We start from the raw sequence: 18,352 nt of genomic DNA, 5'->3' as shown, positions 1-18,352 counted from the left end.
AAGTACTGGAGTTTCAGCTTTAGCATCATTCCTTCCAATGAACACGCAGGACTGATCTCCTTTAGAATGGACTGGTTGGATCTCCTTGCAGTCCAGGGGACTCTCAAGAATCTTCTCCAACACCACAGTTCAAAAGCATCAATTCTTCGGCACTCAGCTTTCTTCACAGTCCAACTTTCACATCCATGCATGACTACTGGAAAAACCATAGCCTTGACTAGGCGGACCTTTGTTGGCAAAGTAATGTCTCTGCTTTTGAATATGCTATCTAGGTTGGTCATAACTTTCCTTTCAAGGAGTAAGCATCTTTTAATTTCATGGCTGCAGTCACCATCTTCAGTGATTTTGGAGCCCCCCAAAATAAAGTCTGACACTGTTTCCACTGTTTCCCCATCTGTTTGCTATGAGGTGATGATACCAGATGCCTGGCGTGTTGTGATTCATGGGGTTGCAAAGAGTCAGACACAACTGAGCGACCGAACTGACCTAATAGAACCTAGAGTCTGTATTCTTAGATAGTTATACCAGGTGCTTACCAGAGAAGTTTGGTTAACACTGAACCAAAATAAAGGTTTTAAGATATTAGGGATTTTTATGATGGACTATGGTGAATGCAAGATTAAATGTATAAAAAGACATCAAGTCGGGAAATGCTGGTCTATTTGAGGTAGATAAGACTATATTTATAGCAGAGTCATTTGATGACCCAATTTTCATAACTTTATCTAGCAATGTTGGCAATCCAGAAGCAGAAGCAGAGAAAGTGGGCACTTTAACATGAGTTGGATGGGGCTTTGGGTGTGGACCCTTCAAGTACATCTGTCCTAGTTATATACATGACATTCAGATTGTAGAGTGAGGAGGCTGTGCCCTGAGTTTATATTGGAGGAGTGTTGTGGAATCTATTGGGTGTGAGTGTAATAGCTTAAGGTGGGAGCCTGGAGAAACCTATAGAATATAGTGTTAGGTGGTTAGGATGGTATAGTGGATTTTAGAAAGTTGGATGACACAGGGAAATTGAAAACAGACAGGGAAACATGCATCTGCCACCACAAGTTTACTAGGGGTCTCAGTATGTAGCATGTTAAAGAGGACTGGGATGGGGCTCACAGTGGACAACTATAAGGAAGAAAAATGAAGATGGAGGTTCCTGGATATGTGGGACCCAGGTGATACCATTTATTCATGATGTGGTCATGGGAATCTATAGAAGGGAGGCTCCTGGGACCCCAGAATGCACTGCTAAAATGTAACTAAAATAGAAGTTGGGTGAGGGCTGACAGATTCTGTTGGTTTGCTTCATACCAGATGCATTAGATGGTGGAGTTTCCAAGCGGGTGCTCTCATTATGTGTTCTTAGTAGGATGCCAGCGTTTGCATGGCATGGCTGTCTCAATATACCACCTTACTTTATGGTATTTGTCCTTTGTAAAATCACAGCAGAATCATACATAGAGAGAGGGGATGGAGTGATACATATGTTCATTCAGAAATATGTCTTCAAATTAATACTACTTATAACAAGTAATGAACTAAATATAATAGCAATAGCTACCATTTATTGAGCACTTGCTATGCACCAGGAATTGTGCATAGTAAGTACTTTACACTTTCCATATATCATCTTATTTAATCTTCACAGAAACTGCCCTTGAACTTTGTTGTTGTTCAGTTGCTCAGTCCTGTCCAACTCTTTGTGACCCCATGGACTGCCAGGCTTCCCTGTCCTTCACTAGCTCCAGGAGTTTGCTGAGATTCATGTCCATTGAGTTGGTGATGCTCTTATTTATCACAGCAACTGCCCTTGAGGAAGGTTCTATGATTATTTTTATCTTACAAAGGAAGGCCTGTGGCTTATTACAATTTAGCCATATCATGTTCTTGTAGTTTTTTGATCATGCCTGACTCCTTCTTGACTCTGGACTTCTACATATTCCTTTTCTCTCTGCCTGGAAAGCTATTCCTGCCCTCAACTAAATTAACTCCTACTCACCCTTCAGGGCTCACCCTAAATATAATTTTTCAGGAAGCCTTCCCCTAACACCGTTAATAGGTTATCTGCCTTGGTATATACTCTTATAGCACCTTGTATTCCTTCTTTATAGCACTTATTACAATTTGTAGGTTTAACTTGTTTATATTTGTCTTACCGACTAGACCATGTGAGGAGGAGAGTAACTACATCTGTCTTATTTACTGTAATGTTTCTGAAGATGTAAAAGTTCTCAATAAATACCAGTTGAATTAATGAATTTATTCAGGGTCAAAGAGGAAGTACAGGAATCTGGATATAAAACAAGGTTGGTCTGACTTCAGGACCTGCAGAACAAGTTATTGCATGTCTTTTGCTACATTGCCAATGATAAGGAACAGAGTTGACCCCATACTTCGTCTGGGAATTGGAAAGAAATTTAGAGGGGCAACAGCTTGTGCTGGGTTGGAAGAGTGGAAAGAGACTGTGAGAGTCAAGGAGAGACAGTTGGCTCTGTAATTAACACCAGAGCCCTTGTGTAGAGGCCTATTAGAAAAGTCTTCCATTTTCTGTTTTGAGAACAGAAGGAGCTCTAGGAATGACAATCTAAATTATATTCTTTTCCTCCTGCTAAACAAGGAAGTTGCTTAGATGACTGACCATGAATGTGTGTGTTTCCAAAAGACAGTGTCTTTCCTCACTGGTCCCTTTTTCCCTAACCTTCCATGTTCCTCCTCAACAGCTCCCTGTTCATGAAGTGCTGGTGAAAGGCAGTGTAGCTCCAGCTACTCCAGAGAGAAGAAAAGCAGCAGTCCCCAAAGATCAGCTGAAGAGTCAGGAGGAGGAAGGTGAAGCCTGTGCTCTAGGCAACTTGGACAAAGCCTATGTCACTTGCGGCCCCACCAGAGCCTGGAACCTGAATTGGATTTCTGTGTAGCCAGGGATGCAGTGGCAGAGCACCACAGTGACCTGAAGGTAATATAAACTTGGGTTCTTTTATTATTTTAAGCCTTTGATTAAATTCCTTTGGGGAGGGAGTTTCCTCTGATGGCTCTGATAAGCTCCTTGTGTCTGGACCTGGTGGGTTCAGTCTCTCATTGTTTCTTAACCATGAATAACATTTGGCTGTGGCAGTGGAAGTGAAACGAGGGCTGCACAGGGAGGGGAAAGAGAGTCATGCTGCCATCAGAAATGTTGTCAGGGCTGGTCCTGGGTTGAACTTTGTTCAGAGTCACTGAGCAGTGAAGCCCGCCCAGCTCCTCCCTCCCCTCACTCCCACTTCTCTGTCGCCAAACTTAAAGTGTAGTGGTTCCTAACATTTGGGAGGAAACTTTGAGAACTAATAGAAGATTAAATGTATGTACACATAAAAATTTGCATACTATTCTGGGAGTTCAAGCCCAAAGGGCCTTCTGTGGACCTTTAAGGACCTTGTGAACTCCAAGTTTGGAACCTCTGGTGTACAGTCTTTCTCTTGGTCTGGAATAGCAGTTGTGTATAGAAGTTATAGCATTCCTAGGTCTTATATACTCTTTTTTGAAACACTACAGGTGCTTGTGAGAAATCTGGGGGTCACATGGAGTATGTAGTTCATAAATAATGCTACCACATTCTGTCACTTGTATCTAACATTCACCTTGTTCTATGCAAATGATAAAATATCCTTGCAAAAGTTTGTCTAGCCTCAGCTTAAGCACTTCCAGTGATGGGGAATTCACTGTCTTTCCTAAGATAGAGTCTAGTTTGTCACCGTGCATATTTAAGTGTACTGGAAACTTAATAGTTCAGATGATTGTTATATAATGCATTTGCTCTCTCTAGCCCGGCATTTGCATCATATACCTCTTTGCTGAAAGTTTCTATGTCTTTGTCTATTCACTCATTTACTCATTCATTCTTTCAACCAACCATTGTCTATTCAACAAACATTTCCTATATGTTTGTTTTGTTCCAGGAACACCATAAACACTGGGAGCAGATGAAAAGAAATTGTCTCTGTGCATGTTTTCATCTAAAACCAGAGGTCCAGAGCTTATGACTCTACAATCCCCTCTCATTCAGTTCAGTTCAGTCGCTCAGTCGTATCCGACTGTTTGCGACCCCATGAATCACAGCACGCCAGGCCTCCCTGTCCATCACCAACTCCCAGAGTTTACCCAAACTCATGTCCATCGAGTCGGTGATGCCATCCAGCCATCTCATCCTCTGCCGTCCCCTTCTCCTCCTGCCCCCAATCCCTCCCAGCATCAGAGTCTTTTCCAATGAGTCAGCTCTTCGCATGAGGTGGCCAAAGTACTGGAGTTTCAGCTTCAGCATCAGTCCTTCCAATGAACACCCAGGACTGATCTCCTTTAGGATGGACTGGTTGGCTCTCCTTGCAGTCCAGGGGACTCTCAAGAGTCTTCTCCAACACCACAGTTCAAAAACATTCTTTGGCGCTCAGCTTTCTTCACAGTCCAACTTTCACATCCATACATGACCACTGGAAAAACTATAGCCTTGACTAGGCGGACCTTTGTTGGCAAAGTAATGTCTCTGCTTTTTTAATATGCTATCTAGGTTGGTCATAACTGGTTGGCACAAAATCCATTACTTTAACACTTTGGGGATATGGTGTCATTAGCTGCCGATTGATCTAGTGGTACTAGGTCATCCATATTTTCATTTCCAGAATTTATCTTTTCCTTCTTTCTGACCAGGAGAACGGATGCCTATTGACATTTTCTAGCAACGTGCCCTATTCATTGTCATTCCTAAAGTTCCAAGAATGTCTCCCATTTGACCGCCTTCTGCATCTTGGGATTCTTCTTCCGTTCTTTTGCCCTCTACTTCCACTCACAGGAAAAAGGTAAGTCTTGACCCTAGGCTTTGGAATATTTTCCTTTTCATTACATTGGCATTTTCCTTGTAAATCCCACCCTGTAATTTGGTGCTTGCAGCCTTGCCAGGCCCATGTCAAGTGCCTCGCTAGAGTAATACTGGCTCTACTCACAGGGAAGTGCCTGCTTCCTATTGGTTAAAACAGATCTCACTTATCTCACAAGCCCTCAGAAGTTGGGGCTATGTATCTAGGTAGTTGACCATAGCGAATATAGTAAAATTTTGGCTTTAAAATAAAGATATAATGCACATTAAAAATGCGATAAAAAATGTCATACAGCTGATTTTTACCCTCCTCCCAGAGAAGAAGTGGTGTTTCTTCCCTGTAGCCCAACACGGACATTGCCATCAGCCTCTTGGCTCTCCAAACCCTCCTGTTGGTTCTTCAAAGTGGGGCATTACCCCTTTTAGGAAACTTTCCCTACTCACCCCAGCCCTGTGTAATCTTGGCCTTGGTGGTTCCATTGGCAAGCACTCTAGTCTCCAATCACATACATGGTGCAACTTAGCACTTTCTATCATACAGCCTTATTTGCTCTTTCATGTATGTATTCTGTTGGGTACTTACATTTGGATGAACTTCTATAGAGTTTATGGTTTTGACTTTTAAGTGAGCTGCTATCTAAACTATTTGTTTCACCAATCAGTTGGGAAAATAGTGGATGTCACTGAGGAGCATCAGGAGAAACTATCCTAACCCCAAACCTTCTACGAGACTTTTATTCCTCTGGTTCTTGTGTCCAGACAGCATTTGCTTTGAAAATGCAAATAGCCCTATACTCCCACCTCAGTAATTATCAGTAAAGGGGTCAGGGATTTTAAAGCAAGATATCTAAGAGGCTGTTCTGGAGAAGAGAGAGCTCCAGGAATGCCTTCCCCACTTCAACTAAAGCCACTCTTCTTTTATGGACTGAAGTTATCCTAAAACTTTATGTATAAGTCATTCAGATACAAAAAGCTTTCTGAAAACTATTATTTTAGAGTACTAGGTTTCAAACTTTATTGTGCACAGGAATCCTCTGGAAGGCTGTTAACATGCAGATGGCTGGCCCTTACCCCCAGGGATTCTGACTTGGCACGTCTGGGGTAGGACCTGATAATTTCCATTTCTCACAAGGACACAGATGGTGCTGCTGGTGAAAAGGCCATATACTCTCAGAACTGTTGCTTTAGGAAAATGTGTTAACAGATTCCCAGAACTCTCTAGGAGAAACACTGGTAGAGGATAGGGGTAGGGGTTTGGAGAGGGAGTGGGAGAACACCTCTGGAAGGGAAGGTTGACTGGTTCAAAAGATCATTCTCCCTATTGATTGGTGTTTATTTCAAATCACCTCATCTTCATATGTTAAGTAAGAAGCCACCAATTAGAGTTGCTCACCTTTGGGCTTTGGGCCCTAACCAAATTCCAAAGGAGGGTTTCTCTATGCTTAGTCCTAAGTACAAATGGGAGCTTCCATAAGAGCTGATGGTCTAGGCCTTTCTGAAGCTTTGATTCACCACTAAGTTTAAAGTCACAGAACCAGAAAGAACTTCAGAAAGGGCTCCTAGATAATGCTAATATTGTAGATAGCAAGTCACCTAGGCTAGGCAGTGTGATGCCAACATCAAGAGATTCTAATGAGTAGCAAAAAAAGCCAACAAACCTTCTAATCTTACTAAGTGTACAAATCAATAGAGTTAGACAGTGGTTACAATATAAAGACAATTTTATTGCCAATAAAAGCCTTTGATAACTCATTTATCCTGTTTCAGTAGGACCTTATTCTTTCTGATGAAAATCCAGTCATAGCATCTCTCATTAAAAATAAAATTATTTTGAAATAAATAAATATATAAAATAAATAGCATATACATTTCATAAATAGTTTGTCTTTATGCACAGTATCCATGCTTACATTTTAATATCATTTTCTTACAACCTACCCCATCTCCCACTTTCAACGTCAGGAAAACTGCATGTCAGGACAGATGATAAATCTGCAGAGCCAATACAGGAATGGCTTGCAGCAGGGCTGGAGCCCCAAGGATTTTCTTAATGAGACTTCTCCAAAGCTCTGTAGGTAGCATCTATGGCAGATTCCTTGGTCTTTCATTTACCCACTTTAAGGTATTTGGGTAGATTGTGGGGCAAGACACCTCTGGCCCTTGGTAGGGGGCCCCATTCTTTCTTGTGCCACCTCAGGGGAAAGAACGTGAGTAAAGAAAAAAGTATATACAAGATTCCCTCTAGACCTCCCCATCCCCCCACACCCCTCCCCAAAATAACCCAACCTTGATATATACTTTTGAACAATGAGGGAACAGCTGGGTCGAGTTGAACAGTAAGTGCTTCTTTGTTATCTAAATTGATAGGAAAGAGGATTGAAAAGATATGAGTATAGTGCTTCCAGAGACAACTGTGGCCGCAGAGTATAAGGGTCACAGAGGTCACACTAGGGGTCCGTTACCTATAGCGGAAGAGGTCTCTGGACATGGTGGGCAACTTAGAAGGATCTACTGGCCTGGGTAAAAAGTGGGTGAATTTCTGGTGTCGTTTAGTCCTGTATCCCTCCCGGGGTGAGCCGTCTTTATTCAGGGCCACATAATACTGTCTCTCCGAGTCCGAGTGTTTGTACAAGGTGGAGGCATAGGTGTTGTACCAGTTTTCTTCAAACTGTTCCCGGAAAACACATTCACGTGTGAGTTTCTTCTGTGAGGGTGAGAAAATAAAGTAGAGCCCATTATATGACTATTTCTCCCATCCCAGCTTGCTGGTGGAGAAACTAAAATAATAAATAGCACATTTATATTAGAAAATTTCAGGCCTATCTCCTGGTATTACTGAGACATCTTCTTTCCAAATAGCATGAAACAGTCTTGTCTGTATTGCTTTCACCCTCTTTCATGAGCCACACAAAAATATTTCAGGTGAGATCTTTTCTGAAAGCAAGAGACTAGAAGAGATGGGCTCACCTGGTACTCTGAGCCTGAGAATTTCTGCTTCCCAATGCCCAGTGACACCTCTGAACTTTCTCCCTATTTAGGGCTAAAGATGTTCAAATCCATTGAGATTGCCGTCAACCATGTCAACTGACAGGCAAAGGCCTCGAATCTATATAAAGCTCCATGGGAGGCGAGCTGTGATCTCTCCTAATGAAGGGTCTCAGGGCCTGTCAGTTGGAAAGCCAGGAAAAAAATCTCCTTGAGAAGTTCCTCCAATCTGGCTAGTTCAAGCTGGCAGCTCCTGGGTCTCTTGCCTCTATCCCTTCTCACACTTGATTCAGCCACAATACTACTTGCTGGGTTTGCCGATACCGAGTGCTGGGGACGGGCCTATCTCTTAGGTGTCAGGGAAGAATGTGCTCTGATTTCATGGGATGCAGGCAGCCAGAAAGTATGCTGTGTGACTCAAAAGCCAAAGCCAGGAGTTGGGATCCCCCAGAAGGGTTAAGATCAGCAAAGTCACTTACCATTCCCCAGCTCTGGGCTGGCTTCCAGAACAGAGAACATGTCCTGCAGCCAATACAGTCCTAGCTGGGGACTTAGGGCTGTCACCAGACCCTGGAATCCTCACTCGTTTGTTTGCTTCATTTGGCCTTTGGGATTCAGCTGAAGCGATTTGGACATCAAGGACTTTGTTCTTAATTTCAGAATCCTCAATCTCAAGGCCAGCTCTCACTGCCTATTTTTGTGCCAGCTAGTTGGCTACTCCTCTGGGTACCCATCACAAATCAGATATACTCCTTGGGAGGGTTAATGCCTCAAACCCTTACCATCTACTGACAAACCAGTACAGCTTCCTATTATTATCAGATGAGCTGACACTCTAATGGAGAAGGCAGAAGCAATTATACCACATAAAAGCTTCTGTTTTCATGGGGACTGAATGAGTGAAAGTGTTATGTAGCAAGTTCCTGGGCAGTCAAGAATTGACTAGAAGACACTAATCCTTTAAAGTTGACAAAAGTGCTTTCAAGTGCTAGATAAATGTTTTGCCTTACATTGTCCAAACACTGGTGGTAATAGCTTCTGAGAAAAAAAATTAAAAAAAAAAAAACACCTTAAACTTACCGACCCATAGAGTTCTCCTCGCTCGTTCATTCCTAAATACAGGCCAGAGTCCACTCCCCGGATGCTGATCAGCCCTACAGCCAGGCTGATAAACTCCAGAATTCCTAGAGCAAAACAGTGAATGCCATTTCCATCACTGATATCAAGCTAACAGAAAGCTATCAAGGTGACATGAGCTGGTCCTTTATCCCCAACTGAAGGCCAGCACTATGTGCCTTTGGTGAATTACCTGATGAAACCGTCTTTTGCAGCAAGAATGGAACCTCAGAGAAGAAACTGAGTCTCTCTGGGCTCAGTCAGTCCATATGTAAAATGGGGGACAATCTCTACCTCTACTCAACACTCTTAGGCATATAATAAGGAAGAGACTGTGAGAAGGCTTTGGCTACAAAAGCTTCATAATTTCAAGGTACTGTTAAAGGCCACCATTTCAAGAAATAGGAGGGCAGCTTTCGAAATGAAACAATGTGGCCAAGTTTCTCTATCTTCCCAAAGTCACTTTCTGATTCCCCAGAGCTCACAGCATTACCTTGCTGTCCTCTAGGCTGAACTTGTTTTGTACCCTCTTAGCTCCCATGTCCTTAAAGCCACATGAGGCTGTCAACTGCCTGTAGCTGACTCTAACAAAGGCCACACAGGCCACTCACTAAGTTTGTTCCTCTGTCCTATGGTAGGAAGCAAAACTTGGCCTGGTGAGAGCTTTCTCCTCAAAAGTAATTTTAGCCAGTGCAGCCGCAGGCCGACAAGCCTGTCATTCTCCCCTTCTCTCTTGTGGATTTTAACTCTATCTACAGCAAAGAGTTGGCAGGTAGTATTAGACTTGATACTGATTTGAGATGTTGCAACTTTAAGGGGAAGAGGAAGATATTCAGAAATGTTCCTCTAGTTGACAAGTTAGAGGTGAGGATTTGAAAACGTTTTCATTTACCTAGCAGCAGCAAGGGGGAAAAAGACATTGAGTACTAAGTGGGAAAAAGGAACCATAACTGAAATCCTGGGGATACTGAAAACTTAACAATTTTTTTCTAACATAACACATCTATTATATGGATACAGATGCACTGGTCAACTAGATATTTTATATTCTCTAACCATATTTTTCAATGTATAGATTAAAACTTGATACAGCTGACTCCAGAGGCATCCAAAGGTATGAAATGAGCTCATATCTGGCTGTCTTATCAAAAAATGTAATTCTTAAGGGTAGTAATATTCTATGTAATCTACACAGGGAATAGGACTGATTCTTTAAAGATCACTTAAAAAAATTAAGTGGTCAATTTTGAAATCAGGTTCAAGAGCCCAGTGGGAAGTCTTCTGAAGAGCCCCAGTGACTCGGGCTAGTGGGTAGGCATTCAGGTATGGAAGCTTTTAGGGCACACACAGACCTTTTCAAAGAATGTAACTCTCTTCTGCTGCTACTGTACAGAACACTCAAAGCATAGCCTTTGGCCTCTAGCATTGACATCCTCCAAGTTTTATTCTCAGTCTGGTGGTTACTAACTCTCATAGCACATACACACACAAGAGTTTTGGAAAAGGAGATTGACACAAGATGGTAGGAGGGGAAGGGAAAATTACCCGGTGCCAAGTAGGGGTTAAGCAGATACTGATTTAGTGGGCCAAGACCTTTAGTTACACTGAACAGGGTTCTGATTTTGGTGCTGCTCTGTTTAACATTTTAATAAATGACTTATAAGAGGACATGGGGACTGTTTACCCTAGTTCCAGAAGACATACAGCTGAGAGGGTAACAATAAAAGTCCAGAGATTTTAAGAGAATGGAAAAATGGGCTGACTCCAACAAAATAAACTTTGATTAGAATAAATGTAAAGTCTTGCACTTTGGTCCAGAAACCAGTTAACCAAGATGTTTTGTGTTTGGAGTTGTATTGAGGGAGGGTGAGCCTCAAGTATTAATCATGAATTTATCTATTTCTTTATTTTTATTTCCATACTCCTCCCCCTTCCAGGCAACTATGTATATTTTCTTGAAAACTTTGGACTGTTGGACTACTCTTTTGTGTTCCTGTGCATTTTTATTAAATATATCTCCCCATCTTTGGGATGGGGAGATGTGGCTTAGCAAAACATACACAACAACAGCTTATAGAACCTGATTGAACAAGGTAAGCTCAGTATAGCTGAGTCACGAGATTTTAAAAAGCTAATGTGAAGTTATGTAAAAATTAAAAATTACTAAAAAGCTAATTAAACAAATAGAAAAAAGGAAATAAAAATATGATTTAAGACTGTATTGATTGAGATCTAGTAACTGGCATAAGGGCAGGGGTTGCCCCATTCTACTCTGCCTCAGATCACAGTAAGAATACAGTTTTGAATTCTACTATGTTTAAAAAGAGCCACAGAAAACCAGGAGGGTGTTCAAAGGAGAGTGGCCAGTATGGCCAGGAAATGAGAAGTCAGGTCATGATTCAGTTCTGGGTGGTAAACATTGAGGGATACCAACCTGCTGGAGCCTTCAGTTCTTTGCTTTGCTTAGGCAGTTTACTTCTGAGCTTTGAGTCTTGGTTCCCTCATTCTCTAAGTATCTCATGTCTCTGACCACCCTGAGCTCATTAAGTAGCAGAGGGCAGCTTGTGATCTCACCGTCCAAGACCTGGTGTGAGAACAAATCATGAAACCCAAGAGGTGTGGCCTTTGAGTCACCACGGTTTTTCTCCAACTCTGTTAACCCTGGTGCCAAAGGACAGATCATACAGGAAGTCACTTGGGTTGTGTCCAGTAACCAGGGGTCTCTAACAGTTGGAATCATCCCTGCCCAGCTGTCTTTGGGCATCATTTCCCTTTGCCAGCTTTCCTATTTGCTGGATTCAAACTGTGGGAACCCAGTGGCACATGATGATGGAACAGATATTCCTAAACCTTCTCTTGAATTCCAGCCAGCATGAAAAGAGAGAGAAAATAAGCCAGTTTCACATTTTCCCAACTACAGCTGGAGAGGGGTGTTAACAGCAAGATGTTGAAGCAAAGTATTAAGTAGACAAAATTTGTCCTCAGTACTTTCACCCCCTTCAAAGCCCAGGACCTCCCTCTGCTTCATCTTGATCCGCCCACCTCAGGCTCTGGCCTGTGTTTGATAATTTCCAGATTCTTCTTATACTTTTTCTCCCATGGCTTCATTCAAAATGAATCTGTTCTGGGTCCCACTGCTTCGGAACCTAGCTAGATGACTGGCTAATATGTCATTTAATCTAGTTCCATAACTCGCCTGAATGCCCTCAGCCATCCTTTCAGCCCTTCAGGGCCAAGGCAATGCTGTTTTGGTACCTGGCCAAATAAGAACCAGATAGCTCAAAAACCAAAGCAGCTGCATAAGCCTGTTCCATCCCACCTGGCAAGAGGCCTCTCCTCCAGTCTGGCTCCCAAGCTCTATTCTGCCAGCCCACAGGTGCCCCTCAGGAATGTCAGTATCCTTGTGAACCTCATGTAAACGCCACTAGCCAGGCAGAGATTGAAATACTCCTGGCTACTGATTGTAGAATGGGGGATGGGTGGGGAGGGGGAGCATAGGCTGTGCCAACAGGTTATTATTTGGAGTCAAGGCTGCTCTTGGGCTCAGCCTGACTCTTTCTGAATGCATGGATTCCAGGGTAATCCTTGGGGGCCCTGCTCTCCAATTACAACAAATAGCTATTTACTTTACATGGCCTTTGGAGACTACCTCTTCCCCCCAAGCAGAAATCTATAATATTTTATATCTTAGGTCTGGCCTATTTTACCCTGCTGGAATGTTGACTGCTAAAGCACTTATGGAATGTTAAAGTTTCGATTTATTGAATACCCTGGCTGATTAACTCAAATGTGGAGCAAGGAAAGAGTCAGCAAACTCAAACACCACCTCTTTCTTTGCCAAAAGCTAAACTGAGGAAGAGTAAATGTGTGCTTGAAAGTTGGTAAGGGATGTTACAAAGAGACAGCTTTGACCACGTATCATTTCCTGTACAGGAAATACACAGATCTGCCAGGAAGCCAGGGAAGGAGGGAAGGGAAAAGGTGATGCAGAGGTGGTCTCTGTGAGTAAGTGAGTGAGTGAGTGTGTTTTAGGCAAAACCCAAAAATGAAGCAGTCAGTTAAACAGCAGTGAAAAAACCCCTTCCTCCTGCCAGGTTTATTTCCTTTGGTTTCTCCTTAAACTTAACACCCTTAGCAGTTTGAGAGAGAAAAGAAATCAAGATGTGTCCTTAGGGAGGTAATTAAAGACCACTTATCCCAAGAGCCTATTACTGATTTACATTGTAGGTTATTAGGCTGAGCTTAGGCACAGAGTCAGACAAACACTTGTAACTGCTGGGAGTCAAGGTCATAGTTTCTCCACCTCTGTCCCCCCACCTCACATTTCTCCATCATTTCAGGATTTTTTTCTATAGCTCAGGGATGGGCTACCCAATATCTTTAGGCCATTTCTGGGAGCTTTGGGGGGCTCTGAGGCCAGGGTGGGAGTCCCATTCCTTCTGAAGAGGAACAAAATGGGACTACAAAGTCACTGGCAATGGAAGGGAAAGGAGCCAAGTTAACCCTCCCTCTCCCCTCACCCCACCCCACCTTATCACCCTTTTGAGAATCTGCTGCAAGTTTATACAGACACCTGTACCCTTCCATTACTCCCACCCCACACACAACCTACTGTACTCCAGCTCTCCAAGTACATTTTTCCAAGATGACATAGACCTCATTAGGGTTCCTGTTTGCTCCACAAGGAAGACCAGCCCTGGCCCAAGATGTCTGCTAGACTTAGCCTTGCCCAGCTATAGGCCTCTGTCCCCCCACCACCCTCATCTACCCCCAACTTCTTACCATGGTGCACTTGGAGGCAGCTCTAGCAAAACATGGCAGTTTGGGGGGAGTGGAGGAGGATTGGGGGTGGAAGGAAAGGGTGTCAGACCTGCCAGTAGGCAAAACTTTTCACTGGCTTAGGGACAGAAGGTATCTTTGGCCTATAGGGTCCTTGGGGAGGAAGTGAGGACATTGGGGGATGCTGGGACCCAGGGAAGGGTAGCTGTCACAGCACCTGAATAGTTAAGTAGAGGACAGGAAATTGAAAATAAAACCGGCCAAATTATTGAGGAGTGAAGACATTTGGTTGGTAACACAATGATCTCTGTCCCAGATCAAGGTTTATATTAATTGTGTTCTGCATGTGAGACAGGCAGCTGTGCCCTTTGAACAGGCAGAGAAAATCCTTGATAGAGGTGGGCTGTTTTCTGCCCTGGGCCCAGGAGACACCTGTTTGGGGGGCTGGGAGTGGGCCCAGGATTGTTTCCTCACTGAGGCAAGGAGTCCAGAGGTAGCTGCCGGGCAAAATGTGCCCCAGGGCTTGTGCTCTTACACGCTGGCCACCGGGAGGCTTTCCTAGTTTCTCTAATACCCAGCTCCCGCCGTGCTGTCTGGGTTGGCCCCTAACCCAGGCAGAGCAACACAGAGACAGGCAGGTGCCAAGGCTGCCGCGTCCCCATAGGCCAAAAGCCACTTGGGCGCTGGCCGTCCGCACACAGGGTCCACGGCCGACTAAGGCTCCTGCTTCAGGTAATCTGCCGCGACAACCTTGCTGCCGTCAAGGCTCAGCCTCACGCTGTAGCCACGTTCCCGGATCTCCTCGGTGGATGCTCCTACTCCCCCCCCCCCCCCCACCCGCCCACCCAGCTCCACCTGCTTTCCTTGAAAGGGGAAGCGCAGCGTCCAGGTCCCAGAACAATCCCTCTAGCTCCCGGAGGAGGTAGGGTGGGGTGGAGAAAGGAGAGGACGCATCTCAAGGTGCCCCCGCCTCCTCCTGAGAGCATCCGAGGGTGCCAGGCGCCCGGACGCCGCAGCCCGGCTCAAGTCCGCACCCTCACGTCCCGCCTGCCCGCGGCCTCCCTCCTCGACGAGCCCAGACAGCGCCAGGCAGGGCGGGAGCAGCTGGTCCTCCGGCCCCAAGCCGCAGCCTCGAGCCGTCGGCTCCCTAGGGCGCCGTCCGCTCGCCCCCCGTCCCTCCCCGCCGCGTCCTCACCGAAGCGGCTGTGGTCGTGGCGGGTGCCGTGCACCGTGCCGTTGGGGAAGATCTCCAAGTGGAAGCCGGTGCGGCAGTACAGCTGGCGGCGTCGCAGGATCCCCTTCAGGTGGGCGAAGTCGGTGGGCGAGCCGCGCTGCAGCTTGCCCTCAATCTGGCCCAGACGCTCGTTCAGGAAACCCGGGGAATCAGCTAGAGGCACGTTTCCCAGAGACGAGGAGAAGCCGTGCAGATCCCAGTCCAAGGAGGCGAAGACCCCCCCGACCTCCGCCATGGCGGGGCGCGCGGGGCCGAGCCGGGCCGCGGGGCGCGAACTGCCTCTCCCCGCCGCGGGCGCGGGCGACTCGGCGGCGCTCGCTTCCTCGCTCGCTCCGAACTCTACGGAGCTGCAGTCGACGTCTGTTCGCGTCCAAGGAACTTCTCAGCCGCGGGGAGCGTGGGGCAGCGCGCTCCAGACCTTGCGCTCAGTCAAAGTGCCGCTTCCCCTCCGCATCCATCTCCCCAGGCCTTTCATAGCTGGCTTCGTCGAGCTATCAGATGCAAACGGGACTTTATATACATACCCACTCCCCTTACATTGACATATTGGATATTTAAATACAAGCCACACCTCAATGGCATCCCCTCGGAGATTGGTGTGTGTGTGTGTTTTCCCTCCTCGTATCCTTTTGGCTCTTTTTGGGAGAGGGGGGTGGAGGGGGAGAGAGCAAGCGAGCTTCACTCCCTCTTTTATTATGAAAAAATGGCAGGAAAAAGCTACACATTGCAGTGAGGCATAACTGCTTTTGGCAGGTTTTTCTGAAACTGCTGATGAAATAACTGGAGCCCAGTGCGTGGAGGCTGTTGGCGTCCACTGCCGCTCGGGCCTGTTGCGTGGAAGTCTGTCTGTTGCGCGGGGGCAGCACCCACCTCCCGCGCGGCCTCCGGCTGCTTGCCTTTCGAAAGTGGTGTGAGACCTGTGGTGGGGGGTTCACTAGTTCGTGAGTCCCCTCTTGTTCCCCGGCTGGTCGGAGGCTGCAGAGGGGCACCTGGCCTGGGTCCCTGGTTTCTTTGTTCTGTTGACCCCCAGTCCCACTCCCCACCTGTATGTAGGCAGGGGGCTGAGGAAGTGAAGAATCTGGAAACGCATGCAGTTGCAAAATGTGGGATCTGGGGGGTTTCGCTGTTCCTGCAGCCACCCAGGCGGGGACCTTAGTTGCAAAATGTGGGATCTGGGGGGGTTCGCTGTTCCTGCAGCCACCCAGGCGGGGGTCCTTAAGGGGTCTGGGAGGAGCGGGAAGCCCCACAGAAGAAAGCAGGCATTTTTTAAAAAGGGACGTTACAGCTTAGGAAAAGGAGGGGGGAGTAAGAAATAGCGATCTTTTTGAAAAATGATCTCCTCTGGCTTTCTGGGCGCGCTTTTACAAGGCTCTCGAGAACAAGCTTGATGAGAGGCCACTGAAAGTCTGGTGGGGGTTTCCCTCCACCTCTTTTCTTGTTGGAAACAGGTGTTTCCTCGCTCTGTCCCGTGCCCTCCTTAGAGTCTATCAGGAAGAGCGGTAGTTGGGGCAGGAACTGGAGGCACCCAGGGGAACAGGTAGCAGTGAGGAGGCTTGGGGAGCTGGTGCCCGGCCTGCCCTACGCCCCGCGCCCCTGCCTGGCACCTGAACCCTGGGGCCCCTCTCAGGGCCTGGCGCTCAGCGTCCTGCTCGCCGACTAAATTGCGTTGTCTACAGTTCGCACCCGCATGGGTGCTCTGACTGTCTTCTCTGGCTCTGACTGCAGCAGGAGAAAACCGAACTGAGAGCGCCCCCCATCCCCGCCACTCTTTTGCAGCGCCTCCTGCTGGAGAACCTGTGTCTCCCGGCGAGTTGGAATTCAGTCTCTGGAAGGGAAAACCCTTTCAGTTTAATTGTATGTGTTAGTCACTCAGTTGTGTCCGAGTCTTTGCGACCCCATGAAGTGTATCCCGCCAGGCTTCTCTGTCCATGGAATTCTCCAGGCAAGAATACTGGAGTGGATTGCCATTCCCTTCTCCAGAGGATTTTCCTGACCCAGGGATTGAACCCTGGTCTCCTGCATCACAGGCAGAATCTTTACCACTTGAGCTACAGGGAAATCCTGCAGTTCAATTGAGTTAGTGCAATTAGAGGTCCTGCTCCTGGGTTCTCAGTGCTCACTCTCAAGAACGGCAGCAATTCTTGGTGTGGGACACCGAGGCTTGGTCATGGTGTGCCTCTCTAGCTCAGACAGAACCTCCACAGCAGAGCGCAAGGTCTGGCACATAGTATGTGCTCAGAAATCATCTTCTGATGTGCACCGAGTAGTGGGAAACACAGATGCAAATAATCTTCTGACTGTACAGGACACAGAAATGCGAAAGTTAGTGGCTGTATTGGAGTATATATGGAGTATATATTTCTGCAGGTTCTCCAGCAGAAATGACAAGCTATCTGTGATTTGTTTCAAAGTAATCTAGAGTGAGAAGGTGGAATGGAACTATAGATGAGATAATAATATTGTTCATGTTACTAATTATTGAAGCTGGGTGATGAGTACATGGGTGCTCATTATGTATTTCCTCTATTCTCTCAGTAAACACACAAACATGAAATGTCCATAATAAAAGCTTTAAAAAAAAAAAGGGACTGCTATAAAACAACAAAGAAATCCTTCTTTTCTTCTTCATTCTTCCCTTCAAAGAGTTTTTGGATTTAGTGAGAAGGTGGGGGAGGTGGGGCAGAGGTTAAGACAAGAATACAAATGGCTAGAATACGAGGCAGTTTAAGGTGTACAGTGCTGTGTGGATTCAGAAGGCAGAGAGACTATTGTTCTGGGGGTTTAGAGGGGGTTGTGGACCAAAGAGGCCTTTGTGATGGATGGGCCTGGAAGGGAAGATGGGGAAGATTTTGCAAATTCAGATGGGCCACTTCTAGAAAGAGTAAAATAGTGATAAAGCAGGTGGAACAATTTTAATTGGTACACACTAATTCTTGGGGGTTTTGGTGAATGTCATATGAAATAATGTTGATAAAATGGCTTTGAGAAGTACGTGATGTGAAGGAGTTAGATGTCTCTATGATTATATAAATCACACATTGATAATGATCAAAGGCCATTTCTTTAGCAGTCACTTCAGGGAATTTCTACATTCTTTGTCTCCTAACATTCCCAAAGTCACCAACCCCAGTTGCAGATCTGGAGTCTTACCTGTTCGAATGTCAGCATTACATTATCCTTCTGGGGTTCTTTTGAGATTAAGCTGACTGATAATTCTCTTTTAGTAATGTTTCCATGAAGTATCCCAATTGACAGAGCCCTTTCATGAAAGTTATTTAATATTCACAACCTTGTGGAGTAGAAGATACCACTCTCCCCATTTTAGAAGTGAAGTTAAGTGATTAGCACAAAATCATATAGCTAATAAGGAAGACAGTCATCATTTAATCTCGGATCCACTG

The 18,352-nt window shown here is 45.6% G+C and overlaps 1 protein-coding gene across 1 annotated transcript; it reads right to left on the bottom strand.

The window, feature by feature from the left end:
* Window positions 1-6,540: 6,540 nt before the first annotated feature.
* FGF16 (fibroblast growth factor 16) lies at window positions 6,541-15,335 on the bottom strand. The gene is made up of 3 exons (XM_027962882.3): window positions 14,913-15,335; window positions 8,903-9,006; window positions 6,541-7,541 (listed from the first exon to the last, which is right to left on the bottom strand). Exons 1-3 carry the CDS (start codon window positions 15,184-15,186, stop codon window positions 7,296-7,298), a joined length of 624 nt encoding a protein of 207 aa, XP_027818683.1. The 5' UTR covers window positions 15,187-15,335; the 3' UTR covers window positions 6,541-7,295.
* Window positions 15,336-18,352: the final 3,017 nt, after the last annotated feature.

Source organism: Ovis aries, chromosome X (genome assembly GCF_016772045.2).
Source record: "Ovis aries strain OAR_USU_Benz2616 breed Rambouillet chromosome X, ARS-UI_Ramb_v3.0, whole genome shotgun sequence".
In the NCBI taxonomy this organism is placed as follows: Eukaryota; Metazoa; Chordata; class Mammalia; order Artiodactyla; family Bovidae; genus Ovis; species Ovis aries.
The sequence above is the reverse complement of the archived record's forward strand: the minus strand, read 5'-3'. Positions and strand labels throughout refer to the sequence as shown.

Bases quoted from the DNA above. Each gene is read 5' to 3' on its own strand.
- FGF16 (XM_027962882.3), bottom strand. From the start codon at position 15,186: ATGGCGGAGGTCGGGGGGGTCTTCGCCTCCTTGGACTGGGATCTGCAC. The intron at 9,007-14,912 runs GTGAGGACGCGG...GTTTTGCTCTAG, and splicing joins CCACGACCACAGCCGCTTCG to GAATTCTGGAGTTTATCAGC. The intron at 7,542-8,902 runs GTAAGTTTAAGG...TCACCCTCACAG, and splicing joins GAGGAGAACTCTATGGGTCG to AAGAAACTCACACGTGAATG.